This window comes from Alexandromys fortis, unplaced genomic scaffold (assembly GCF_014885135.2).
Source record: "Alexandromys fortis isolate MF-2015 unplaced genomic scaffold, M_Fortis_MF-2015_v1.1 scaffold_86, whole genome shotgun sequence".
NCBI lineage: Eukaryota > Metazoa > Chordata > Mammalia > Rodentia > Cricetidae > Alexandromys > Alexandromys fortis.
The window spans coordinates 4,464,562-4,491,866 of NW_026067965.1; the positions used below are offsets into that span (position 1 = coordinate 4,464,562).

General features: G+C 50.0%; 1 protein-coding gene across 1 annotated transcript in view; it reads right to left on the minus strand.

Moving 5' to 3' along the window:
• Positions 1-1,745: 1,745 nt before the first annotated feature.
• The window catches only part of Abhd2 (abhydrolase domain containing 2, acylglycerol lipase), an 83,960-nt gene continuing 58,400 nt past the window's right edge, over positions 1,746-27,305 (minus strand). Inside the window, exons 6-11 of the mRNA XM_050153931.1 lie at positions 16,003-16,186; positions 12,851-12,943; positions 9,355-9,465; positions 6,956-7,025; positions 5,005-5,089; positions 1,746-3,454 (exon numbers count right to left, since the gene is read on the minus strand). Coding sequence (XP_050009888.1) covers positions 3,258-3,454; positions 5,005-5,089; positions 6,956-7,025; positions 9,355-9,465; positions 12,851-12,943; positions 16,003-16,186 — 740 coding nt within the window. The 3' untranslated portion in view covers positions 1,746-3,257. The remainder of the gene's footprint in view (positions 3,455-5,004; positions 5,090-6,955; positions 7,026-9,354; positions 9,466-12,850; positions 12,944-16,002; positions 16,187-27,305) is intronic.

Sequence of the window (27,305 nt, forward strand, 5' to 3'; positions counted from 1 at the left end):
GGGTCGCGAGTCACCTGTTTCTACCTGCAGCTTCAGACTATGGTTAGCAGCGACTGAGCAAATGATCTGGAAGTGGACGAAGCAGTTTTAGAGATGATACAACATGAGCCAGAGCCACTGGGGGCGAGAAGACAGGGCTCCTGACCCTGGTAATGGAATGCCATGCGAACGAAGGAAGACCTCCCTTCGGGAACATCCCAGGAGCTCCTAAGGTCCCCGTAACTGTGAGATGCCACAGAAATGAAAAGAATACGGACGGTATGGCAAACTTCCCGCCGCCCTTCTGCTCACGGGTGGACGATGCGAAGTCATCGCAGTAAAAACAGGTTCTCAAGCCTGGGAACCTCCCTGCTAACTACACAGTCTTGATCATTTATTTTTTTCCAAGCTAATTTGACTGAAGATAATGTCTTCCAATTATCTGGGAGGGAGGAATCAGAACTAGGGTAATGCGGTGCCTTCCGCACTTGGGTTTTAATGCTGTTCCTGCCATAGACTTGTCTAGTTCTCGATAACTTACATTCCTGATTTTTAAGACAGAATATTCAAATGTTCTCCACAACTTCAGTCTTTGGTTCAAGTCAGTCCTTGAGAGCCAGCGGGCAATTCACATCATCATTAGAAGTGGATGACTCTGGAAAGAAAGCAAGGGAGCGCAGAGGAAGGAGAGGGGCTGACCTACATAAAGGGCTTGTCCGCTCATTCATTAGGCAAGCTGCCACCTCCACATTCATGCTTCTGTGCTCTCATTCAGGGGCCAACAAGAACCCTCCTGTCAGACTGCCATGGCCACGGCCTCATTTCCATGCCCGAGGGCCCGGAGCTGGAATAAAGAGCTCCAGTCGATTTCACGAGAAGCAAAATGGAACGCCAGTGCCATTCAGAGCCGCACACTGCGGAGGCTGCAGCTGGCACAAGTCCCCTCCCCCAGTCCTAGGGGCTGGACTTCCAGTGGTGTGGCAACAAAGGCTGCGCCCTAGCTCTGCCTCTCTTTGGTGGGCCTCCAGGCCTGCTGCAAAGACCAGGCTCCCAGGACAGCCCCCCACGTCCTCCTAGGTATGACAACAGGGCGACTCTTCTCTGAAGCAGGTGGTACCCAAGCTACTGAAGCAGGTGGTACCCAAGCTACTGCAGAGTCAGGACTTGGAACGAGATGACCTCAGGCAAATGGAGGGAGCCCTTACTAGGGATGGCGACAACTCTATGCCCTTATGGCTTTCTTTCCAAGTCTTAAGAGATAAAGGCAGCAGCAGGAACTCTGGGAGTCCCCTAACAGCTGCAGTTGGGCGGAGGGAAAACTGACAGAGAAGAGTTAGCTTCCAAATTGAGGGATGAATGATAAAGTGCCAGTCTGTGCCAAGGGAACATAAAAAAAAAAAGCAACAGAAAAATGACAACCATTGGCGGGATGCGGTGACAGAATTTGTTGAGCGTGAAGAGATTATAGCAAAGGAAACTGGGGACCTCAGACAGCTCAGTGTTCCGGGGGAATGTCCGTTCAGGACGTTACGGGGTGACCTAGTGATTGTCAGGGAGCAGCTCTGCAGTCTACAGACATTCCTGTCACAGTCTCTTGGGCCAAAGCCCACACTCTCTATTGCACCTGCAGCCCTGAGGACTGGCGTTCGGGGTACAGGTGGCTCCATAAATATCTACACAGACTCACTACTGTATTTCATTCAGTCCTGGAGCCAAAGAAGATGAAACAGAGAAAAAAAAAAAAAACATTTTTTTTTTAAACAGTATCCAGGCAATTCATCCACAGGTCCATTTAATTCCAGAGAGCAACTGCGGATTTTTTCAAAGTGAAGGTTCTCAGGGATTCAAGTGGCACAAGGATAGGAGAAGAGGACTTGAGCCACAGAGTGCCGCGCCCACTCGAGCAGACAGCTTGGGAAGCCTTACCCAACAGACAACACACAGAGGCTATTGAACCACACACTGACTTCAAAAGAATACCCTGCCCTCTCAGCTGGAAATCCATTTCTCCAAACTCAGATCTGACTTTTGAGTTGTTTGGTATCAAAACCCAGAGTGAGATGGACCTGGGATGAAAACCTAAAATTGAGTTTAGGTGAGTGATTAAGACTCTAAATCTCTTTATGTGAACTGGGGAAAGGAGAAAGATTGTGAGCCCTTTCATTTGCTCCCAGGCTCCCCCAGAGGGAGGTTCACTCAAACCTCAGTATACCGAGTTTGCCGCCGAACTTTAGAAAGGGTGGTTATCTCAGCAATCTACCTGGTCCAAGTTCTCCATTTAATAGGGGAAGAGAGTCAGGTCCAAAGGGATTTATCCAGGGTCACACATCTGGGAAGAAGCAGAGCTAAGGCTCAACCCAAATGTCCTCTCCCTTTTAGGGACACCGTACCGAGATTACACAAAGGGAGTCATACAGCAGACAGTGCTGCTTCGGAGGTCTCTGGGAGCAAAGAGACACTGTGGCTTATGAATGTCAATTAAATGAGCCACCAAGATGTTCCTAATTTAAAGGGGCTGTATTACAGTATGGGGTTTCCCTCAGTTTGCTGGGTGATGAGAATTCCCTGGGGCACTTGTCAAAAATTAAAATCCCCAGACCCCTCCCCAAACCCACTGAGTCAGCCTCTCCGAGGGGAGGGATCCGAGAGGCTGAATTTTTAGACAAGTGCCCCACGCCACTCTCAGCAGCAGCAGCAGCAAGGCGGGAGGAAGGTGTCTCAGGAAGACAGTGAGAAGGAACTGGCTTTAGACTCAAGAAATTTCCTTTGTTTCAGTGGCAAAACTCAGGCCCAGGAGGCACCAGGCTCTCAGGCTTCCAAAGCTAAGTCCTTTCTTCAGCATTGGTCAGAGATGCTGACTTCTTGTTGGGGATTCTATGAGGGCACATACAACCATCACCAAGTGACATACATCCTTCACGGTTCTCAGAGAGAGGCCTTTTGATTGGCAAAGCAAAACCGCAGCTCAGATGCGGTCCTTAATAGGAAAACTAGATACAACTGGCGTGAAAGCAATCAGATACTGAAGCTGGACAGAAGGGGGAGAATCTTGTAGCTTGCCACCATGGCTAACAACGCAACGGAGGAAACCCGTAACTAAGCACAAAAATAGCCTGGAGCTCCCAGGAAGAGCCGCCTACTTAAGACAGGTTGCATGATGGGGGGGCCCCCCACTGACGGTATGAGGTCAGATCCAGGTCACTGAGGGAGATGGGAGACCTGAAACAGCCGCGGGTTCCAGAGGAGGGGCTGCAGGAGCACGCCAGAGTCCGGAGGCCTCATTCGAACTCGGCCTCCATCTGCTCCGTGTCTGAGCACTGGGACTTATTCCTTTCCCACTGGCAAATGGCGTTGGCATACTCCACCACCAGCTTGTCCATCCATGTCAGTGGCTCGGGGAACAGCACGGAGCCCTCGAAGAAGCCCAGGTGGCCCCCGTGCAGAGGCAGCACAAACATGACGTTCTCCCGTTTCTCTGCAGGGGGAAAGGCAGCAGAATTACAGCATCCTATTAACTCCAGAGCAAGAGGGCAAAGGCGAGGAAGCTGGGGGGGGGGGGGCTCGGCATTCCTTGGAGGGTACCTAACCACGCACACCGTGCTGTCTTTCTCAAGGGGACAGGCAAGCCAGCAGGACCTCGTGAGTTTGGTGTAAAATGGGCACCAAAAGGGCCGGGCACATAGCTCAATGATAAACACTACCCTGTTTAGTAGTAGGGAAACCCCAGAGTTCAATCTCCAGCACTGCCAAAATAAAGAAATAACACCAGTTCATAGAATGGGTACCAGCTTCAGAATTCCTTTGAACCCATACTTAAAGTTCCATAAGCCCAAGCTACACCCTGCCCCTCACATAACTAAGTTATAACCTTAGGGATAAAAGAGAGTGAACGAGGGAGTCCGTGCTTTCTCACGCCAGACATCAATCTTCAGGACTGCGAGGTGTGTAAGAGATGCCCAGGTTCCCAGTGCTATGATCTAAATGGCTATCCTGAGAGCTGAGGGCCTGAAGCTGGACTTTGGGTCCATGTTTAAGTTGGTCTCCATGGCTACTTGGAGAGGTGCGGAGAAGAGGCAGCCAAGTTCACCAGGAAATATGTTCCGGGGGGCCAGAGTGGACGAGGCCTCATCTCACTTCCTCCACTATCCCCTTCTGGTTGCTATTCTGTGGGATAGCTAACGCCATCCCGCGAATGTTATTTTTGGTCCAGGAGATAGGTGCTGTTGCGCGTGGCTGAGTGGGCTGTGGTGTGGTCTGCTGGGGGTCTTGAGGGTGGCTGGGGGTTGACAGGAGATAGTTTTTGTCATGAAATAGGCACCCTTCCCACACACATGCAGTCTTTTTCCTGAGCAGGAAGAAGCTCTGCGAGGCGGCTTCTTCTGCTACCTTATCTGCTCTTGCAGCTGTAGTGGGAGGTGGCGGGGGCCACAGGGTTAGCTCCTCTTTTAGGCTACCATATTTACAAGAGGAAACGTAATCACAGAGGTCTATGGAGATGATACCCCAGGGACCTGAAACTGCACCGCGAAGTAAGTGGAGCCCCAGCCTTTCCTCACGTTTCCTCCCTCTGCCTCCCCTGTAGCGCCGACCCCGGGATAGACTGAGCCTGCACAGCGTTTCTGTGAGCAACGTTCTCTGCCATTTCAGCTGCTTATAACCTCCAGGCAGATGGAGGGGCTGTCATGGGAGGGAGCAGAACGGGCTTTGTTTTCTGTTGCCTTTTAGGGCAAAGAGAGATTTAGTTCTAAATCTCTCTTTAAGTCAGGCTCTCCTATTTAACAGACCGATAGCTCTGAGACAACATCCCTACAGAACACTCTTGGTGACGGATATCAAGAATGGTCCTGTCTCCGGCACCAGGATGGAAGTCTAGAAGGTTCTACCCAGGGGCCTTTGCCAGCCAATGGGCTGCCCCCTCCCCTGAGGCTTGTCTCCATCTGCCGCCAGAACAGCGGGGGAAAAAGGGACAAGATGGACAGCGGTAATCTGCTGTGTGGCTGGGAAAACAGCGGGGAAGAGACTCACCTGAGAGAGACTTTGGAATGGTCAGAAGGCTTTCGTGCACCAAGGGGTCGTCAGCGGCATTAACCAGCATTAGAGGCACGTATATCTGCAGCGAGAAGAACACTGCTGTTACACGGCCCGCTCCCTCCCAGACAGGCCTTTGAAGCAAAGGGGAATGTTCAGGGCTCAGTTTGTTGGGCTGGAGCCTTAAGGATGCCTCACCATCACTGGCAACGAGAGGAGGGGCAAGTCTGCTGTGATCGCCACCTGGCAGCAGGTATTATATAGGAGCAAAGCGGCCAGGGCCCTAGGAGATCTGTGTGCTCATGGGAGACGGGGCTTAATGTGTCCTTACTCACAAGTGTTTCTGATTATCTTTAGTGTTTCATATTAGCCACCGTTCTCAGAAAAATGGCAGCATCAAGATGTCTGTCCGTCTGTCTGTCTGTCTATCTATCTATCTATCTATCTATCTATCTATCTATCTTTCCTTTGGCTTATAATATAAAAAAAAAAATAAAGTGAAGTGCACCCCACTATAGGGAAAGGAGACCTTTTAGAAGAATCTGAAAGATGCAAACAGGAGTGAGAGCCAGGTGTGTACCCTCATAAATCCCAGAACTTGGATGGCAGAAGCAAAAGAATTCTGAGTTCAAGGACAGCCTGGGATATATATATCTCAATACCCCTATTTCAGAAAATCAAGCTTTAGAGATGTCTCCAGTGGTAAAGCACTTAAATGGCAGATGTAAGGCCCTAGGTTCAATACCTATTTCAACAAAACCGCACAAATAGGAGCGGGTTGGTGGGTGTCAGGGAGCTCTTGGCAGGACTGTGCTCGGTATGCATATTAGTAAGACAGATAATAAGAGCCTCCTTTTGGTTTAGAGTATAGAGGGTGCTGATGGGGCACTCAGATTTCCTGAACTGCCACCCCGACATACTGAATGGCTGTGCTCTCCTGACACTCTGGCCATAGCTGAGACAGTCACAGAACTATCACTCACAGCCACCCCTATGGACACAGACACATGGGGAGCTGTGTGCTGGCATAAGAGCAACGGTGCATGGCAGAAGGGAGGAGTCTGGCTCAGTGCTGGTTCAGGAAATACGGGAATTGTGTTGGCCACCAACTTAGTAAACACAAGGTTTGCTGTAGGTGCTAAAAGAACAGATCAAAACCAGTCTACCTTTAATTTTTTTATGATATCAATTTGTGCATCTATGTGCGCGTGTGCGCTCATGCATGCGAGGTCTGAGGACAACTTGGGAGTGACTCCTCTCCTTCCACGGTGTGGGCCCTGGGTTTTGAACTCAAAGCACCAGCCTTGGTGGCAAGTACCTTCACCTGCTGAGCTATCTTGCTGGCCTTCTTTTTGCTTTGGAGTTGTGGTCTTTCAATGCAGCTCCCGCTGGCTGGGTATATGTATACCAAGTTGGCATCAAACTCACAGCAATCCTCCTGCCTCAGCTTCTTGAGTACTAGTTATTATAGGTGCATGTTACTATGCCTAGTACATGTTTCTTGTCACTTTGATACAGAACTCCCCCCAATTTATTCTGTTTACCAGAATTCTGAGAGTTCAGTACTAGACAGCATGTTAGTAAGATACAAATGGCCACAAGAAGGGGTCAAGGGCTGCAAGAAAGTCAGATGGATCTCCCACGAGAACCCATGGCAGAACACAGGTGTTTTTATTACTATATGGTCAAAGGATGTCTGAGGACATCCTGGATGCCTCAGGCAATTTGAGAGAAGCCTGGTCTGAGCACAGCTCTGGGACTTGAGACTACGGCAGTCACAGCGGGGGCGACCGGCTCAATAGAAGATCTGAGTGACAAACTAGCGTGGCGTGACAGTGTTCAGATTACGGCTCCGCTTCCCCAGGGAACTTATGAAGGGTATTTATTGTTGTACCGCGGGCAAAGCTGGCTGTGGTGACAGTGATTCTGAGGCGGGGCCGCCACTCACCCTGTGCAGGTATCTCATGCAGCTTTCTTCTTCATAGTATTCCTTCAGGGAGTTATAGCCGTGGAACTTTCTGGAACATGAACACACACACACAAAAAGGCAAAATGACATCTGTTATAGAGCTGAGCCAATGACTCTCCGCTTTCCACACTAACTTCACTGCAATGGCAGAAGCCACACAGGCAGCGGCTTCTCTATGGTTCTAGCTAGTGCACCAAAACGAACGTAGGTGGCAGAGTTTGGAGTCAAGAGCACGGGCTTAGGGTCTGGATTCAAATCTGGTTGAGCAATCTCAGGCAAATGTTCAAGATTCCTGGGCCTTAGCTATCTCACTGTAAAGTGGATCAAAGGCAAGACCTTCCTTGAGGGTGTTGTGAGACTTACTATATGGAAGGGCTTCCGTGCGCCCTGCCTGGAAAATCTCAATCAGTCTCAACTGTAATACTCAACATTGTCTACTGCATCTTTTTGAGGCAGCACCAAATCGTTTATCATCTTTGACGAGATACTCAGGGTCACAGACATGTATGAGCTAGAACTCCGTTTTCAGCAGAGTTACCCTGGAGCCGCTGGAATAGTGTGCTTGAAGTTACCAGTTCCCTCCACTCCAGGAGCAGTACCTGTCACTGGCCACCTGAGGTCTCACAACACCGGAGAGGCTTGCAGCTCTGCTCAGCTCTGGGCTGAGAGACCTGGAGAGTTCATTGGGGCTCTGATGCCCTGAGACCCCAAATTCTATCGTGGGCCAGAACACCTCTGAACCTCCCTTTCTTTCCTACCCAGGGAGGAGCCTCCAGGCTCTTGACATCCTGCCTCCTCCCCCAGAGCTGAGGATCTCTTCCACCTCTAGCCTTCTTAGGTACCCCAGTCTGGAAAAAGGACCCAGAAGGCTCAGGCTAGACCATTAGGGTCCCTTAGTGGGGAAGAGGCTGTGTGCAGAGATCACATCCAGGATGTGTGACTCTGTCCTCTGTGGTCTCCAAAGCATTCTGTTCCTCTAGCATTGCTGGTGACCACTCTGTGAGGAGGCTGCCAGAGCGGTTTGATTACAGGACCGCTGCCACCCAGCACTACAGATGATGAAGGCCTTCGCAAGAACTGAGGGGCTTTTCCTTTTGAGCTTAAATTAAGATGATGGATAGGAAATTTATATTACATTAAAATTAAATTACTTTTCTAACCTTATTAGGGACCACAGCAAGTTATAGACTGTACCCCAAGAGGGCTAGGCATTGTTTATTTCTGTGGTGGTGTGGATGCGATTGGCCCCCATAATCTCATAGGGAGTGGCACTATTAGAAGGTGTGGTTTTGTTGGAATGGGTATGACTTTGTTGGAGGAAGTGTGCCACTGTGGGGGAGGGTTTTGAGGTTTCCTATGCTCAGGAGACTGCACAGTGTCTCAGTCGACTTCCTGTTGCCTGGAAGATGTAGGACTCTCAGCTACTTCTCCAGCACCATGTCTGCCTGCACACCACCCCACCATGATGATAATGAACTGAACCTCTGAAACTGTAAGTGAGCCACCCCAATGAAATGCTTTCCTTATAAGAGTTGCCATGGTCATGGTGTCTCTTAGCAGCAATGAAAACCCTAAGACAATTTCCATCTTTTAAATAGACTAGCAATTCCATAGTTTTTATTTGCTCTGAGAAAACAGTAACTGGCCCCTTTGAATTTACCTGGTGTGAAAGGATAGGAAGGAAAAAAGTAGAGCTCTCTCAGCCTCAGGCCAACGGCCCGCTATCCAGGAGGACCTGTCTGCTCTAGGCTATGTCTAAAGGTATCAAAGGATTGTGAAATGTGAAAGACAGGGACAAGGTGTGAAGCCAACTCTACAAGTCAAGTTTCTGACTTCAATTAGAAGGTGCCGGTGTCAGCAAAGGTAAGATCATAGGAGCGCAAGCCAAATGAGAGAACCGGGTGGGGATTACATCTTCCGCCCAGAAGCATCTTCGCTTCCTCCCCGTGCCCAGAAAGTGGTTCCATGTGTTGTTGGAAACCTACAGGTCTCTTGGTCTACCTTTGGCTATCTGCTTTTGATAGATTCAGCCACCAAAGTCTGGGTAAACATCCTGAGGATGTACAAAAACTACCCTGCCCACTGCAAAGGCAGACCTGGGGGGTGCTGATCTTGTCCTGTGTTGAGGCAGGACATAACAGTTGCTGAGGGGAACCACTAGGTGGAGACACTTCACCCACCAGTTCAAAGCTGCCTGTGACACATGGTCAGAGGCTTTACCCATTTCCAAGAGATGAGAACTTTCCTACAATCGTTTCTCCTAAGCAACAGACTCTGACTGAAATGAGAAGAAGCCGCTGAAGCAAGGGGAGCAAGGCAGTGGCGTGGCAGAGCTGACTCTGGATAAGGCAGCCTCTGGCCCGGCCTTGGGAACCCACCTCATCACATTGTCATCAATCTGCATCAGGGATGTTGCTGTGTAGAGCCGGCTCAAGTCCGTGTCCTCCAGGCTCTGGGGTTTCTTAACATGGTCTCCAAAAAGAGCTTGTCTAGAACAAGACGCAGAAGTGAACAAAGTGACGCCGGAGAGAAGCCACCACAGTGGAGCCAGCTTTCCTGGCCAGTCGCCACGGGACCAGAGTTACAGTAAATTAGACATACAGCCCTCCAGCCTTTTATTTATTTTTGGTTTTTGTTTTCCTGTGTTACTGGGGATTGAACCTAGAGTCGTAGGCATGCGAGGCAAACACTCTACTGTAGGCTGCAGCCCCAGTTCTTTTTTTTTTTTTTACTTGTATTGTTTATTTATTTAAACACAGGGTCCCCTGTAGTCCAGGCTAATTTTAAATCTCTCAGGTAACCAAGGATGACCTCGAACTCCTGAGTCTCCTGCTTTTACCTCCCACATTCGGAGATTACAAGAATGTGCTATCATGCCTGGTTTCTTTGAGCCTTTAGAATATAATATCCACGATGAGCATGCATAGGAAAATAAACATTAAAGCCCTCCTTTCCTTCCAGGGTACCAAGATAAACTGAAGACTAGGTTTCAAGCTGGCCAGATATTACACAGCCTTTAGCACAGGGGAGGAAGCCCAGGAAAGCCTTTTGGAAGAGTGATAGGCAGCGAGCCAAACATGGAGATTCAGGTTTACACTGATGTGGATGCTGCCAACTGTTGGCAGACCCTTGCTCCCTTACAAGCTGCTTGTGTTGCTTAACAAGGAAGCTAACCAGTAACCCCTTTGGCATCTGGCTAAATCAGCAGCTCTCTACAGTGTCAGCTGAAAAGCTGTCCCTTGGTACCCACAGGCAATTAGTTTTAGGATATTCCTCAGATGCTGGGAGGTGGTGGCGTACACCTTTAATTCCAGCACTCTGGAGGCAGAGACAGGCAGATCTCTGTGAGTCTGAGGCCAGTCTGGTCTAGAGAGTGAGTTCCAGGGCAGCCAGGGCTACACACAGAGAAACCCGGTCTTGAAAAACAAAGCAAAGCAAAACAAAGCAAAAGAAAACAAACAACAAGAGGATATTCCTCGGAGACCCAAATCTATAGATACTCCAGGACTGGAGGGTGGTAGTGGTGGAATGGGATAGGGCAGGGTCTCTTTGTGTTCCCCGGGCTGTTCTCAAGCTCCTAGGCTCAAGCAATCTTCCTGTCTCTTCTTTTTTGAGTAGCTTGGACAACAACACGTGCCAGCATACCTGGCTTTAGGATGTGCCTGTAACCCTGCCATTTCCTGCATGCTTAGTCACCTCTCAATGACATTAGGGACGGAATGAAAACAGTTGCTAGACTTGACTATACGATTTAGGAGATGAGTGAAAAAACTTGCGGGCGTGAGGGTGATCAGGCTGCCTAGGCTGGTGACCCCCTCATCCCTCACAGCTCCCTGTGTGTCTCTATGGAAACTGCATGTTTGGTCAAAGAGGATGGCCTTCCCTAAAGAAGAAACGGTCTTTGGTCAAGGACACACAAGTAGCTATGACCCCCTGCTAGGACCTCCAAACAAACTCTCAGGAGGTAAACTTGCACACATTCGGCACAGATAAAGCCAGGGTTAACCGTGATCTCCACCCGCTGTTGTTTGGACCTGTGCATCTGTGGAGATGGAGGAGTGGGATCCATACAGAGGTCGTTTCTATGAAGAGGACCGTCCGTCCGTCCGTTTAGGACAAGACAATGAAGGTGGGGATGACAACGGGCAGGGTGGACTTCCCTTCCAAGCTGGTGTTCTCAGTCACGCAGCTAAGGGAGGACTGCGTCTGCTTTGAGGGTTGGCGCGACAGTAGGAAACAGTCATGCCAGAAACGCAGGGCTCTGTATCCATTTATAACCTCCAAAAGGAGATCAGCATCCTTTCTTAGGACTTACTTTTTCCCAAATAAGGCGGCAAAGGATTGGATTCAGAGCCTAAATTTTCCCTCGGATTTCAGTCAGTTGGCTTTCTGTGGTAAACACACCAACATGCCTTCCCAATTTGCTAGCAATTGCATAATGAACCTTCAGGACTTTTTAGCAACACTTGCACTTTCTGCAAAACACATCTTCCCTCGGAGAACTCACTGTCCATTCTTAGAGGTGCAGACATAAGGACTTAAACACTCTAACTTCACGCGTCTGGCTAGAGAGCCTCAGTAAATCCTCAGACTCACCGGAACTTCAGCTGGGCTGCCTCCAACTCAGTGGCCAGCATGTGACCACTGTTCAAATTACATAGTTGAATAGGATTGTTGACTTTGCCTCAGCACAGGGGGCAGAAATCTCTCCTCAACCAACCTGATACAAGGACCTGAGGACATGCCTTGTAGCTTTGTAGTTTGAGGGTCTGTGAGCACCCCCCCCCTTTGCTCAGGTACCATGTGAGTCCCACCCACTGGAAGCTCAGCATGGCCTGGGGTGTGCGGCTAAGCTGGGCTAGACAATGCTGTTTTAATCACTAGGGTGGAGGGAGGAAATTAAGAGGTGAGCACTGGGGCACATGCCTGGGGGCCCCATATGCAGGAGGCTGCAGCAGGAAGATTGCTTGAGTTCAAGAGTTTAGGGTCAACTTAGGCAACACAGTGAGATCACAACTAAAACAAGCAGTTCAAGCCTCCCCTCACCCCCAAAACACCCCCAAAACAACCAACCAACCAAAAGGACCAAGAGACAGATCACGTAGAATGCGTTTTTTTCTCAGGGCATTGACAAGAGTCCCTGCCAAAGTGTATTTCTTGAGCATTCCTTGGGTGCCAGGCTCTAGGGCAGTGTTGTGACCCTTTAACACAGTTCCTCAGACTGTAGTGACCCCCCCCCACCATAAAATTATTTTTCTTGCTACTTCATAACTGTAATTTTGCTACTCTTATGAACTGTAATGTAAAAATATCCGTTTTCCTGATGGTCTTAGGCGACCCCTGTAAAAGGGTCGATCTCGAGGGGGTCGAGACCCACAAGTTAAGAAAGAACCCAGAGGAAGCCTCAGACAACCAGCTTAATGTGAGAAGCGTGACCGAGATGGGCCTCAAGGGACAGTGTGGGCCCTGTGGGCAGATGCTGGCAAGGACAGAGGTGTGGAGAGGCCAAGGGAGCAGGGGTCTCCACAGGCTCCAGTCTAGTTAGAGGTAAGGGAAGTGCCATAGAGAAGCAAGAGAGACCAACAATGGGAGTAACCAGAACAAAGCCATCGCTGATACCTCCTGGCCGACTCCTGCTCCCTCTGCATGGCTCCAAGGGCCTGAGCCAAAGCAGGCACTGACGCGTTGCTCTGAGCCTCCTGCCACGCGGCTGAAGCTGAGGACTGGCCGAGACCCAGGGCTGAAGCCCTTCCCAGCAGCCTCCTGAGGAGGAAGGCCCTCAGAGTGACAGGCCCCATCAGGGCTGCTCTCACTGGGCACAGAAGCCCCCTTGTTACCCCAGGCATCTTCTGAGACAGAAGGGGAGGGGCACACCTGTGGGACAGGATGATCTTCTTCATGTTGTCGGCCATGAGGAAGTTGTAGAATCGGCGGCACTGGTCCCACTGCATGAAGGTCTCCTGGGCCCTGGAAGAACCACAGCAGATGAGAGGCGCCACGACTGCAGCGCGGGGCTGTGTGGGCAGCGCATGCTGGCTCGTGCCCACGTTGGGTACCACTTTGACGCGCGGCATCCAGACAGTTGGGGAGAGGCCACAAAGCCCTCTGAAGATGACCCAGCGGGAAGCCTCCAGGGCCATAATGGCACAGCTGGCTGCTGGTAACAGGCCCGACACCTCCTGGCCTGCCAAGAATCTGCTGCTACTGCTTAAATAATTAACTGGGGAGCATAAAGGTGCGTGTGATGTGCTCACCAAACAAAGGCTGAAGCTTCACGTGGAGAAGAATACACTTTCCGAGAAGCCCCTAGCATGTACGGGACCTCCCTGAACCTCGCAGGTAGAAACGCAAGCCACATCATCACAAGCAAGCCACACCGTCACAGGCGGGACACTATCAACACGTGCCTAATGTCCTTTCTCTCAACCATCGAGCCACAGCCCGCTGCTCCTCTACTTGGTTCCTCCAGTCTTGACCTTCAATCCCTGCGGCTGCTTGCTCTGAGAGCCCTGTCCTGGTTCCCTAGAGCCCGTTTTCTCTTGATCTCATTCATTTCTCCCTCTGCTTAGATCCTGAGTGAGGAGCATCCTTGCTTTCATTAGGACCTACCTAAGAGAAGAGGGGCTGCAGAGATAAGGAGGGGAGGGTCGTCCTGGCCATACAGTTAGGTGCCAGCAGTGCAGAGGGTTTTAGGTGCAATATCACGGGTGCTCATTGCAGAAAAGTCCCTGAGTTCACAGGGATCCAGACCCCAAGGAGGGTGAGGACATGGATGCCGGGCCAATGAGCCACATGCCTCTGGAGGGCGGCAGTGTCTGCCTGGGATTTAGGAGATCCAATGAACAGAGGGATGGAGCGTGCCACAGGAAACTGTGGCAACACAGGGTACCAAGATGGACTGTAAGTATCACTCACAGAGGGATGAGGAGCAGTGGGGTCATGAGAGCGTACAGGAAACTCTGAAGGGGGGGCAAGAGAGGATGCTATAGTCTCAGATAGCCTTTCGAGATGAGTGGTGCACACACAAGGAGAACCTAACTCAGGAGAGTAGAGAGAATCCCAGGGGAGGGGCTGCTGAGGTGGCTCAGTGGGCAAAGGCGCTTCCTGCTATGTGACAAGCTGAGTTCAGTCTGTAGATCCCACATGGTAGGACAGGACCGAGCTTCAAAGACATGTCCCCCGCCCAGGCACCATGGCCCACACCTTTAATTCCAGCACCCAGAGGAGGCAGAGGCAAGCAGAGCTATTTGAGTTTGAGGCTGGCCTGGTCTACATAGCACGTTTTAAGCCAGTCATGGCTATACACAGAGACCATTTAAACAATAAAATTGTTCTCTGACCTCCACATGTGTGCTGTGGCATGAATACACACTCATTCCCCACAAACAAACAGACAGACAGACAGACAAACAAGGTAATTACAGAGAAGGCCCCAGAGATACTGCTAACATCACGTGAGGTGGGCAGGACCCTGTGAGGGAGACTGTGTGGCTACTCAAAACCCTAGAGGAAAAACTTGCAAATTATGTTTGTGGGAGCTGCCTGTCAGGTGTAAGAAATGAGTTTTATATTTGGGATGCCAGTCAGAATGCAATGCACTTCCCTGTTCCACCTGCCCAGCTGCCATGCAGGGACGAAATGCCTCCTGCCTCTAGCATCTGCAGGAAGAGGTTACGCTGGTCTCATGTATGGAACCTTCCTTCCTTCCTTCCTTCCTTCCTTCCTTCCTTCCTTCCTTCCTTCCTTCTTTCCTTCCTCCTTCCTTCCTTCCTTCTTTCCTTCCTTCCTTCTTTCTTTCCTTCCTCCTTCCTTCCTTCCTTCCTTCCGTCCTCCAGCCATGGCTATGAGCCCCAGACAGTGCCAGCACACAGGGGACAACGGTGCTTCTCTGTCCTGCCTCAAGAGTCCATGTGAGGACGGCAGCCAAATGCCAATCACAGTCTAGAGACTCAACTGACCTCTTTCCTATTGCATGAGGCTCACGTGACAATAGCCACTTGTGTCACTGAGCTCTTGGAGGTCTCAGGGAAGGGCGGCTCCTCCTTTACTCACTCAACTGCCTTATTTGCTAACTGTGCTGCTCATCTGCCAACAGCAGACGGCGCTATTGCTACAGATTGCAAGGAAACTTGTTTACTGTAAGACTGAGAGGCCAGGAGGGAGGAGAAAGGAGAGAGGAGGGGAAGAAAAGGGCAAATTTGTCACAAGCTTCCTATTTATAAGACCCAGTGCTCTCTGAAGACTAGGTTAGCATCCACGGCAAGTTCCTGGCACCGGGGTTGGGAAGGGAATCTGATGGTTTCTAACACAAAAGATGTCAGGATGCTGAACCTGACCAGCAGTCATCGGGCTGGCCTTTGTGACCCCTGATCTAAGCCACCCTCTTCATTTCCCAGTGACCGGTAGCGATGCTGCTGACGATTATGTTCTGTAGCCAGCATTGTTCTGAGTCCTTCACACACACGAACTCATCCTGCAGAGTTTGCTGGCAGGAGAGCTAAGGGCTGAGGTACACATTTGCTCCCTAGGCCAGCTTCCCAGGGTGCTGAGAGGTAAATTTTTCAGGTGAGGGCACTGCTTAGAAGAGTTCCAAATGTCCCTTCAGACACCATCTGACACACACCCATCCTGCTGGACGGGGAGGATCTGGGGTCACAAGACCCAGGGGTCAGACACTGTTGTTTCCCATGTTCTCTTGTTAACACATAGTTCTGCCATAGTCCTGAAATTCAGACATAATCTGAGACTCCCTAGGGAGGCAGCAGCTATTACAGCGGCTTTGGTGATCCAATTACAGATCTGATCCTAAAATACCGTGATGCACCTCAAACCTAACAGGCCTGCTAGGGTAACTTTAGTGTACGACACGGAAGCAGATCCAGCTGAGAGTTGAAAAGTTCTGCTCGGTCTGCAAGGGGCTCCCTGGAACCTGTGCTAGTGTCTCGGGTTAGCTCAACAAACGAGTACCGTCAACTGGAGGACCCAACAGAATATGTGTGTGTGTGGGGGGGGGGCAGATGACTCACCTCAGCGCGCTGTACCCCTGGCACACACTAACGCAGCACAGGACCTTCTCCTGGTTTGCCTGCGTCTCCCCCAGGTATTTGCACACGATGTTACCGCCCAGGCTGAAGCCCACGACGACCAGCTGGGTCTGGGGATATGTCTTCTTGATGTAGTTCACCATGGCTCCAAACTCCCACGTGCAGCCTGAGGGCAAAAGGTAAGGTCACCCAGTCATTTCAAATGCAACAAATACTGAAGAACATGCAAGCTAGAGACTTTCCTAACTGGGAGCCGCCACGGTGAAAGAATGAGACATACATATGTGCATATATGTTAAGAAACATATATGGACATTAGCAGAGTTTGTGAGCAGATGCACACATATCCACAGATTTACGATGCTCCTTTAAAGGTGGACTGTGATTTACCAGTTTAGGTGCCCATGGGCCCCCAAACAGATCTTTAGGGTGAGTATAAGCACCCACGTTAGTGCATAGATATATACACAAGCTAGAGTTAAACCCCGTGGGGGATTGATTGGCTTCTTAGCTACAAATTGGGGAGGCATACCCATGTGTACAATGATTCATGGTGTTAAGAACCCAAAGGACATTATTTACAGGATCTTCTTGCTAACTCTGGGGAGGGGAAGAAGATGAACTCCAGTCCAGAGGGACACCTGGGGTGCTCTGTAGGGTTCAGCCAAATGTTCTTGGTGACAGGGATAGCCTGCCAAGGGAGGCCAACTCATTCAGAAACACTCAGGGGCCCTGTGAATGGAGAGGATGTTTGGGCCTGGTCTGCCCAGGAGGAATGATCTCAGCTGGTGTCCTCTGGGAAACTGGCGGAGTCAAGCCATACCTCTGTAGCTTTGCTAAGAGAAAGAAGCTGGAGGGCAAAGGATTTAGCAAGTCCTGCTGAGGGGCCAAGGCTGGACTGCAGGGAGCCAGTTTAAGGTTAAACTTAGCTGAGAAACTATTGAAGGCCAGCATGGAAGAGTGGATTTGCAATGGTAATGGGAACTGCTGCCCTGCCAGTGGCACAGTGGTTGGAGAGCCCTAATGGCCCAACAGTGGCTTCCAGAATTGGCAAGCTATGGGGAACAACACTTTTAGAGCCCATGATAACCACCTTCTGTCTGTGCTGTTTGATACAAACCAGAGGCATTTGGGAAGCGGGAACCTTAACTGAGATGGTGCCTCCTCCAGACCAGGCTGTAGGCAAGTCTGATGGGCATTTGTGGGGGGAGGATTAATGATTGGTGGGAGCCGGCCCAACCCACTATGGGGGCTGCTGGGCAGCTGACCTTGGGTTGTACAAAAAGCAAGCTGAGCAAGCCAGGAAAACACGCAATAAGCAGCAGCCGTCCATGGTCTCTCCATGGTCAGTTCATGCATCGAGGTTCCTGTTTGAGTTCCTGCCTTAATTTCCCCCCAGTGATGGACTGTGACCTGGCAGTCAGAAGATGAAATAAACCCTTTCCTTCCCCACGTAGCTTTTGGTCATGGAATTTAATAACAATTCAGTAACAGAACCCAGACTAGGTATATCTACTGTCTTCATCTTTTTCCTGGGGTGGGGGGTCTCATGTATCCTAGCCTGTCTTCAGAATATTTGGGGGTGGGACCTAAAGGGCATGGGTGCTCTTTGGAGGGTCCCCTAGGTGGTCTACGTGTACCACTAGGCCCAATAACCATTTCTGTAGTGAGGAAGGATTTTGTCTGGGCATTATGGCTCACGCCTGTCATCTTAGCATCTAGGAGGCTGAGGCATGTTTGTGGTCTAGCTAGGGCAATTAGCAAGGCCTTGTCTCAAAAGAGAAAAAAATAAAACAAAGCAGGCCTGATGGTACACCTTTGTAACCCAGAACCCTAGGTGCACGCATGCGTGTGTGTATGTCGAGGCAGGATTGCTTGAAGTAGAAGACAGGGTGGACTATCTAGTGATGTCTCACAAAACATACAACAACAGAGTGACCCAGCCCTGAACTACATGAGGAAGGATTTTTTGTTTGTTTGTTTGTTTTTCAAGACAGGGTTTTTCTGTGTAGCCCTGGCTGTCCTGGAACTCACTCTGTAGACCAGGCTGGCCTCGAACTCAGAGATCTGCCTGCCTCTTGCCTTCCGAGTGCTGGGATTAAAGGCATGCATCAAACTGTCCAACAAGGAAGTATTTTTTGAGGTTCTTTCCTGTCTGTTTCTCGGTGATCTCCATCCAGATTTCGTTCCCTTTCTACATGCAGTAAGCAACCTGCACAGATGGGGGCACGGCACAGCATTTTAGAAGTTCTAAAGTCAAGCAACTTTCCACATTTCCTTAGTGCAAGGCTTTCCCAGGAGGCCAGTTCCAGGTCACCAAAGCCAGGCACTCCCTGAAGATCCTTACCGCCTGACAAAAACAAGCAGTTTCCCCTTTCCTTTTTCTAGCCCACTCCCTTTCTTCCTAGCCCAAGTTGGCCTGGGATTCATTAGGTAGACCATGCTAAGATGTCTCCAACTTGTGACAATCCTCCTGCCTCTGTCTCCCAAGTGTATGGGTATGAAGCCACGACACCCAGCTTCAGCTTTGCACAGTTGCTTTGTGGTGATGTTCCTCTGCAAAGAGGGAACTCGAAGACCTGCCTGGAAGTGAATCTCACAGCAAAGGGCTGGGGGTGGGCTCAGGGGTAGACGTGCTTGTTTGGCAGTATGTGGCTCTAGATTGATTCTCAGGCACTGAAAAAAAAAATAAGTGTCACCACGAGAGTGAGGCGCTGACTCAGTGCATGGCACCATGTGGCCCACTGTGTGGGAACTTGCTCCAGTTACTTCTTCTTGGGCCCGTGCCCCAAACCTTCTGACCCAGGAGCTCCAGAGGCAGGATTACACAGAGATCTGCAAGGTTCTAACCAAGTTCCTTCTGCAGAAGGTCTGGGTGGGCTGAGTCTACATTTCAATGTGACGTCATATGATGCCAACATTGTGGGCCCGGGGGGTCCACTGGAGAATCACCACCCTAGTGGACAGGGAAGGTGGATGTGGCAGGCGGCAGGGGGTCTGGAGTTTAAAGTTGTCCTTGGCCACACAGCGTGCTCCAGGCCAGCCTGGGCTACACGAGACCATATCTTGAAAACCAGAAAAGGTCTAACTCTTTGAATCACTGACATTACGGGCAGAAGGACTGTTGAGTTCAGGCCCAGCCTGGATTACATAGTTAGACCCTATCTCAAGTAAGAACAAAATAAAAAACATGGCATTTTATCTAGCAATTCCATTTCTGGAAACTTTATGCTGCAGATACACGATTGTATACGTGTGCAAAGATGTATGTACACGGATGTTCTTGGCAACTGCTGTTTGCAGCAGTGAAGACCTGGGAACAAGCCCCACTCCCATCAGTAACAGCAGCGGGTTGGGTACACGGAGCACTGTCCCGCTGTGAAAGATGAGGATGAAGAAGAATCTGACCTGCTGGGTGAATGACAATCCATCCTCCAGAGGGACTGAAACAAGGGAGGGAGCAGGAGAGGGTGCCATTCCACATGTGTGCTTAGGTTTGTATGTGTGTACAAATCTAATCGAGTATTCGTGAGAAACAGTGGCAGATACCAACCAAAGAACTGTGGGTCTCTTGCAACCTAGCTAGTTTAAATCTCCAGCCAAATAAAGATTCCCCAAGGCCAGTTTCAAATATGCTAAGGAGACAGGACACATCAGTAAATGCGGACAGCAGTCTAAGCTGGGTACATTATTTGCATAAGGAATGGTTCTAAGGGGATTTTTTTTTTACACTGTTAAATGTAAAAATCCTTACTTCTCTACCACTTCCTTGGATTTCTGCCTAATATCAGCCTTGGCTCATCACTCATATCTTTCTGCTGTGTTCTAACATCGAGAGAGCTGCTATTAGATTATAAACTCCATAAAGATGTCCTTGATCTTGCTTCCTGCTGCATCTTGGAGCCAGATGCCTAAAGGATGGATGCTTAGTCGGCATGGCCTAAGCCGAAAGACGGCAGGGGGAGGCACACTCTGTGCAGGCTTTCTGTTTGCACCACACAGCCTCTTGTCTTCCCCCACAAGGTGAGTGAGCGGGGATGCTGTCTTGAGCAGGGATGCTGTCCTGAGCAGAGGGGGAGGATGCTGTCCTGAGCAGGGATGCTGTCATGAGCAAGGATGCTGGCCTGAGCAGCGGGGGAGGATGCTGGCCCGAGCAGGGATGGTGGCCTGAGCAGGGATGCTGTCTGGGGGGGGGAGGGGGATGCTGGCCTGAGCAGAGGGGGAGGATGCTGTCCTGAGCAGGGATGCTGTCATGAGCAAGGATGCTGTCATGAGCAAGGATGCTGGCCTGAGCAGCGGGAGAGGATGCTGCCCTGAGCAGGGATGCTGCCCTGAGCAGGGATGCTGGCCTGAGCAGCAATGCTGTCCTGAGGGGGAGGGGGAGGAGGATGCTGGCCTGAGCAGAGGGGGAGGATGCTGTCCTGAGCAAGGATGCTGGCCTGAGCAAGGATGCTGTCCTGAGCAAGGATGTTGGCCTGAGCAAGGATGCTGGCCTGAGCAGAGGGGGAGGATGCTGTCTTGAGCAGGGATGCTGTCCTGGGGGAGGGGGGGGAGGATGCTGTCCTGAGCAGGGATGCTGGCCTGAGCAAGGATGCTGTCCTGAGCAGGGATGCTGGCCTGAGCAGGGATGCTGGCCTGAGCAGGGATGCTGGCCTGAGCAAGGATGCTGTCCTGAGCAGGGATGCTGCCCTGAGCAGGGATGCTGGCCTGAGCAGGGATGCTGTCCTGAGCGGGGATGCTGTCCTGAGCGGGGATGCTGTCCTGAGCAGGAATGCTAGCCTTTGGTACTTGCGTCTGAACTCCAAGCCCAAGTCTTCCGCCCTGTATCACAAACCTACAGAGGCAGCCGTACTGCAGGGGAGTACTGTTCAATTATTAAAGACTTGCTGTCTTCCTACCTGACCCCTCTTTGCACTGCTTCGATCGGAACCTAATTATTTGAGACCTGGAGCAGTCACAAAACTTGGATTTGCTACACAACCGAGGAGCAATTACAGCTAACGGTGTAGGTTCTTCGGGAACCTTCATCTCATTAAATTGAAACACACCTGATCTGGGTTAAGGGCCAGCTCTGCCCAGCGCTAGATAGGCTGTTGTCTACGAAGAGCAGCCACCTGTCCTAGGCAAGGGGAGGGTAGGCACGATGTGTCTGCCTAGTGCCAGCACTGCCCACCTCATGGCGCTAGGAACTCCCGATGCTCCTAGGCCTACCCTGGCTTTCCTCGCTAAGCACTACAGTAATCTTTATGTCCACAGTGGGGGTTTAGTGAGGTTCTATGTATTTGATCCTTCTGGGATTAGCACCAATAACAAGATTAGACAGCTAATCTCACTGTAGCTCTCAAAGACAAGATGAAATATGAGCCACTAGGTTGGCTTAGAGAGACAAGTCCCACAAAACGACAGGACAATATTGGGAAGAAAACGAGCAAAAAGTTGCTGTCTCTTCTCCAAGCCTCCTCCCCTACAGAAAGACAAGGACTTTTTGAAAGCTACTATTTCAAAAGCTATTCCTGGGCCGGGGACGTAGCTCCATTGGTAGAGCGCTTGTCTAGTACGCAGGAAGCCCCGGGCTCCATCAGCAGTACCACAAACCTGGGTGAGCTGGTACAAGACTAATCCTAACACTTGGGAGGGGGAGGTGCAAGGGTCAGAAGTTCAAGGTTATCCTTGGCAGCACAGTGAGTTGTAGGCCGCCCGAACTACGTGAGCCCCTATCTCAAAAAACAAACCAAAGGCCAAAATCAAATCCCCAAAGGGCATGAACATGACTAAGCAGGCGAAAATACACGGAGCCAGCGACACGGTGTTCCTGGGCATGCAGCAGCTGAGTCATTGTGTATGCTCCGCACCAGGCATGGGCCTGGCATTTGGTGGGTATGTCACAGGATGTGAGGTGACTAAGAAAGTTTGAATCATGCTCCACAAAAGCACACACTGGGCACACACCCTGGCCGGCCCCAGTCCCGTGGGCGGGTAATAAGCACATGAGTACCTGTCCCACTAAGTTTAACAAGGTGGCTCACTGACAGCAGGTGGTTGGGGTCCGGCAACTCCTGTCACTTTCGTAGAAAGGGTACATGAATCATTTCTTAAAGCCAAGGGGAAGCTACCCAAGATGAGTCACCCAGGAAGAAAATAGCTATAGAAAAGAAGTTAGCTTGCCTTGTTCTTATCTCAGAAAGAAATTGAGTACTTCCAGCTTTGCCTGGCCTAGAAATGCTTTCTTATGGCTGCCGGCTTACACACCAGGATCTTACACACCAGGATCTTACACACTGGGATCTTAAACACCGGAATCTCATAGATCAGGTTCTTATACACTGGGATCTCACACACCAGGATCTCACACACCGGGATCGCACACACTTGGATCTCACACACCGGGATCTCACACACCGGGATCTCACACACCGGGATCTCACACACCGGGATCTCACACACTGGGATCTCACACACCGGGATCGCACACACTAGGATCTCACACACCTGGGTCTTACCAGACCTCTCGGTCCTGTGCTGCCTGTCCTAAAGCACATGGCCCTACTCCTTAGCAACTGTCCTCCCCTAAGATGCTTGAGCTTCGGCCACATCACTGCCTTCACTTCTGCCTTCCTTCTCCTCCTCTCCCTTGTCCCTAGTCCGTCTCCCTTCCCTTGGTGTCCACTGCCATTATAAGAAGGCTTGACTCTTCTTTTTAGTTTTGAGACAGGGTTTCCCTGTGTGTAACCCAGATGTCCTGAAACTCGCTCAATAGATCAGGCTGGAATCAAGAGGGTTCCCAGCATCTATATGGTGACTCTAAACAGTCTAGTAACTCCAGTTGCAAGGGACCTGACCCTCTTCTGGGCACCAGGCATCCATGTGGTGCACTTACATACACGTAGTTAAGACTCATACACATAAAATAAAAAGAAAATAAACCTTTTCTTTAAAAAAAAAAACTAAAGTATTTAAATATAGCATATACTGAAATAAAGCATTATGCCTGCACTAATTTTAAAAACTGATCACAGGTTGGGGCTGGAAAGATGGCTCAGAACCAGGGGTCCTGAGTTCAATTCCCAGCAACCACATGGTGGCTCACAACTATCTGTAATGAGATCTGGTACCATTGTATGGCCTGCAGGGATGCATGCAGACAGAACACTCTAAATCACCAGGCCCACTTTCTGTGCCTGAGAAGCTCTTAGACACCCTTTGGTCTTCAGTCTAACATGCATCTGACGGAAAGCCCTTTCTACTTAGTGGTCGCTCATGCACGTGAGGGGCAGGAGCCCGCTGTTCAGGAACAGGGACTCCGACAGATGGCTAGATTGCCTTGGTGTGAGACCTAGGTCACCTGCTCATCAGCTTTGTGATCTTTAGCTTGTTATTCAGCCTTGCTTGGGCCTCTGTACCTGTCACAGAGGACAACTGACCTAACAGGGCATAAAAAGTACTCAGGACAGCCCATGGCATATGCCATGAAGGTTATAGTTCCTAATAAAATGCCCGCCATCACCAAGGTGAGATACTTTTAAACGTTCAAATACCCTTGTTTCTCTATATGCTACTATTCTGAGACACACACACACACATGCACACTGTTTTACATACACATTCTACTATAACAAATGGTACCCCCACACACACGCACACACACACACACACACACACACACACACACACACACACACTGTTTTACATACACATTCTACTATAACGAATGGTACCCCAAACAGGAAATGAGTCATAGAACACAAGTGGGTTAAGCTGGGGTTAAGAATCAGACACTAAGAGTGCTGTGTCTGCCCCTCTGGTCATATGATCCAGGGCAAGGCACTTAAGCTTCTAAGCGGTAAAGTGGGGGCACTAATTAATAGCAATCTCCAGCGCAGGAAGAATCAAATGAAAAAATATGCAGAGTTCGGCGCAGTCTGCCCCTCGTTAGCGTGAGATCAATGGGAGCTGCTAAGCAAGGCTTTACTTAACGAATTATCTCTCCCAGGCAGCACCAAAGGGCCTAAGAGCGTGTAATCACCCACTTAGGAAATTCTTCGTTAATGATGGCCGCCGACAAGGGGTTAGTACTTCTGTGCTTCGGAACTGATTTCCAGACTGAAAAGTAGGGGAAGGTCGTGAATGATTTTTCGGGGTATTGCAGCAGAATGGGCTCCTGCCAATGCCCTCTTCCGTTTTCTCCTCAGTCTTGAAAAAGACAAAAGGGTTTTCTCAGTGAGGGGAAAGCCAGGCTTCTGTTCTAGAGCGGTGAGCATTACACCAGGGAGAAGTTGCCTAGCTACCAGGTACACCTGCCCAAGGTTGTTGTCACCTCCAGTGCCACTTCAGGGCCACACACTGTCTTCCATGTCTGCCTGCAGAGCCCTGAGCCAGCATTTAGTGGTCTCTGAGAGAGAGAGTGCTTCCTAAGGCCAAGCAGGACTCTGGGCACTGGGAGTCAGAGCAGGGAGTACAAAACTTTTTCTAGTGGAGTGGATAGGGAGACAAGAGCTAAACATGCTGATAAGTCAATTTTAAAAATCCCGAAAACCAGCCAGGTGTGGTAGGTTCAGATCTTTAATCCCAGCTCTTAGGGGGCAGAGGCAGACAGATCTCTGAGTTCAATGCTAGCCCATTATATAGAGCAAATTCCAGGACAGTCAGATATACACAGAGAAACCCTGTCTCAGAAAACCAAACACACACACACACACACACCAATTAGCAACCTCAAGTTTTAAGTCTCATGGAGAATGCTTTAGGAGCACTGGGGAGAAGACTGGGTGGCGTGCACAGGGTCACATTACTTGCAGGCAGAAGAGTCCGTGAAGGGTTCTCATAGAAAGTGACATCTTCGTAGAGACTCTAACGACAGGAGAAGCTAAGTGAGGGCCATGGAAGGGATTTCCTATGAACTTGCGCATCCGGAGATGAGCAGACCCAAGTTCCTCTGGGACAGAGACGGCTGGGGTCAGGGCATGGTGCTAACATACACTCAGAGTGGGGACCAAGAACTCTGCCTCATATCCTGGGGATCCAGAGAGCTCCCCACCCTAGTATCCACATCCAATCACTCCTACAACGACAGCTCGCTTAGGAATCTGGTAAAAGTGAGGGAAGGAGATTCAAAAGGTCTAAGAAACACACCAGCCAATTGCAACATATGGACCTGATGTGGGTTCTAAACTGACCAACCCGCAGTAAAAGGGGAGCGGAGGGAAGACAGTAGGGGAAGTGAACTGCTCTTCTGGGAACTCAAGCGGTGCTGTTTTAGCTGAGATGCTGTAACGTGCTCGTGTTTAGGCTATGAGATCAATGCTGCCTCCCCACATCCGTACACGAAAGCTCTAACCTCCGGTCCCTCAGCATGCCACCGTATTCAGAGGTCTAATTACGCTGAAAAGAGGTGGTTAGGACAGGCTCTGATACATACAGGCAGTGTCCTTTAAGACGACATCAGGACACTGAGAAGCACCCGACAGAAGCACAGAGAGAAGACCACGAGGACACATAGCAGGATGGGGGCATCTCCAGGCCACACAGATAGCTCGGAGGTCCAGACTCTTGCATCTGTCATTGTGGGCAAATACATTTCTGCTGGGTGAGCCACCAGACGGTGCACCGCTGTAGTCCAAACAAGTTAAAACAGTTCCCAGCGTGTCATAGCACAACACACTGAAGCCGTGACAGACGACAGGCCCAGCTGATTGGGACTTGTTTCCAAATAACCTTTGGGAGAGGATGTGGGAAGGGGTGGCTGACAGAAGGAACAAGGCTTGTTAAGACTGGTTATGTATGGAGCTGTGAGAGTCTTGAAGCAGGCGCTGGGATCCTGGGGTTTATCCTGTGTTCACTCTACTGTCCTCTCTCCCTGCTCTGGAAGTATCTACAATAAACACAAGATCTTTGACATTTTCCCAGGGGGAAGTCTACCAATGAAGTATGACCACTGACCTCTCCAGGGGGCTAGAAGTTCTCTATGAAGATTAATAACTACCCAGTTCCTGGAAGAAGAAAACATGAACTGTCCATACAAAGTCTTCTAAGTTAATCTATAAATCACAATTCTGATGAAAAACTGTGGTAGGGCTAAGAGTTGGGCAGTATCTACTTTCCATTCCTTCACCCCATTGAAGTTAAGCTTGGGAGTCTTCTTTACTTTGGCCAAGAAATTATGGCCAGGAGTAATCTCTATCATTTCTAGGTAGAAGCTTCTAGAGCCAGGTTCTCGCTGTCCCCTGTGAGGCTGGTCATGTTCCGGCTGGTGGCTGCTCTTTAAGAACTTGGGCCTTTGTACGAAGACGGCAGTGATGGAGACCCAGGGCCCCAGACTGTGCCAGGAACACACATTTCTGTAGGGTGAGCAGAAATACATCTCTGCTTCGGAACTGCTGGATGCTGGGGACATGGATCAGTTAGTCTATCTCGTCTCCTGCAGAAATTCAAGGCAGAATTTGACCAAATCCTTCAAAAGCTCAGCTGAAAGGAAAGGCGTGGGTGACAAAAGTACAGTGAGTCAGGACTGACGACGTCAAATACCAGGCTACGTCAAGCGCAGCAGTGGCGTAAAACAAATGATGACTTGCTATAGATATAAAACTCTACAGAGATATTTGTGCTGAGGTATGAAAGTAATACGTGTGATTTACAGTGTGATTAACTGTTTTTTTTTTTTCACTTCCAGCTTATTAACTGCTAAGCTGTCTCAGTTTCCCTGTCAAAAGGAACAAAACTAGGCTTTGCTGTGATGCATCGGGCCACTTTCTAAAAGTACTCCTTGCTCACCAGCCCAAGGATTCACTTATCAAAAATCAATTAAGTTTAGCTAAAAACAGCTGCGGAGAACGTACCGGTTCTCTCTCTCTAGCATCTTGCACGCCGCCATGGGTATGTGAGATTTCAATAAGCTATCTGCATTCTAGATTTTTACACCTCTTCAAAGTCATCTTTGTTTGACCTCAACCCAATTAAAAGACGCAGAGCAAGAGCTAAACGATGGTCTGACACTGCCCAGCCACAAAAGCCAAATCTCTTCTAGGTCATCTGTCTTTCTGGACTAGAGCCTCAGGAATGATGTTGTTGAAGAATCGGGGACTGAGGCTCAGTGGGGCCACCTTGCCAGCTGTGGCTGGATTGGAGGGTCTGACCCAGGACCCCAGTTTCCTACCTGGGGTCTTCACTGAGAACACACCCCACCCAGAACCCGCTCTGCTCCTTCTCAGCTTGTACTCCAGTCTCTCTTTTTCTCTCTCTCTCTTTTTTTTTTTTTCGAGACAGGGTTTCTCTATAGCTTTGGTGCCTGT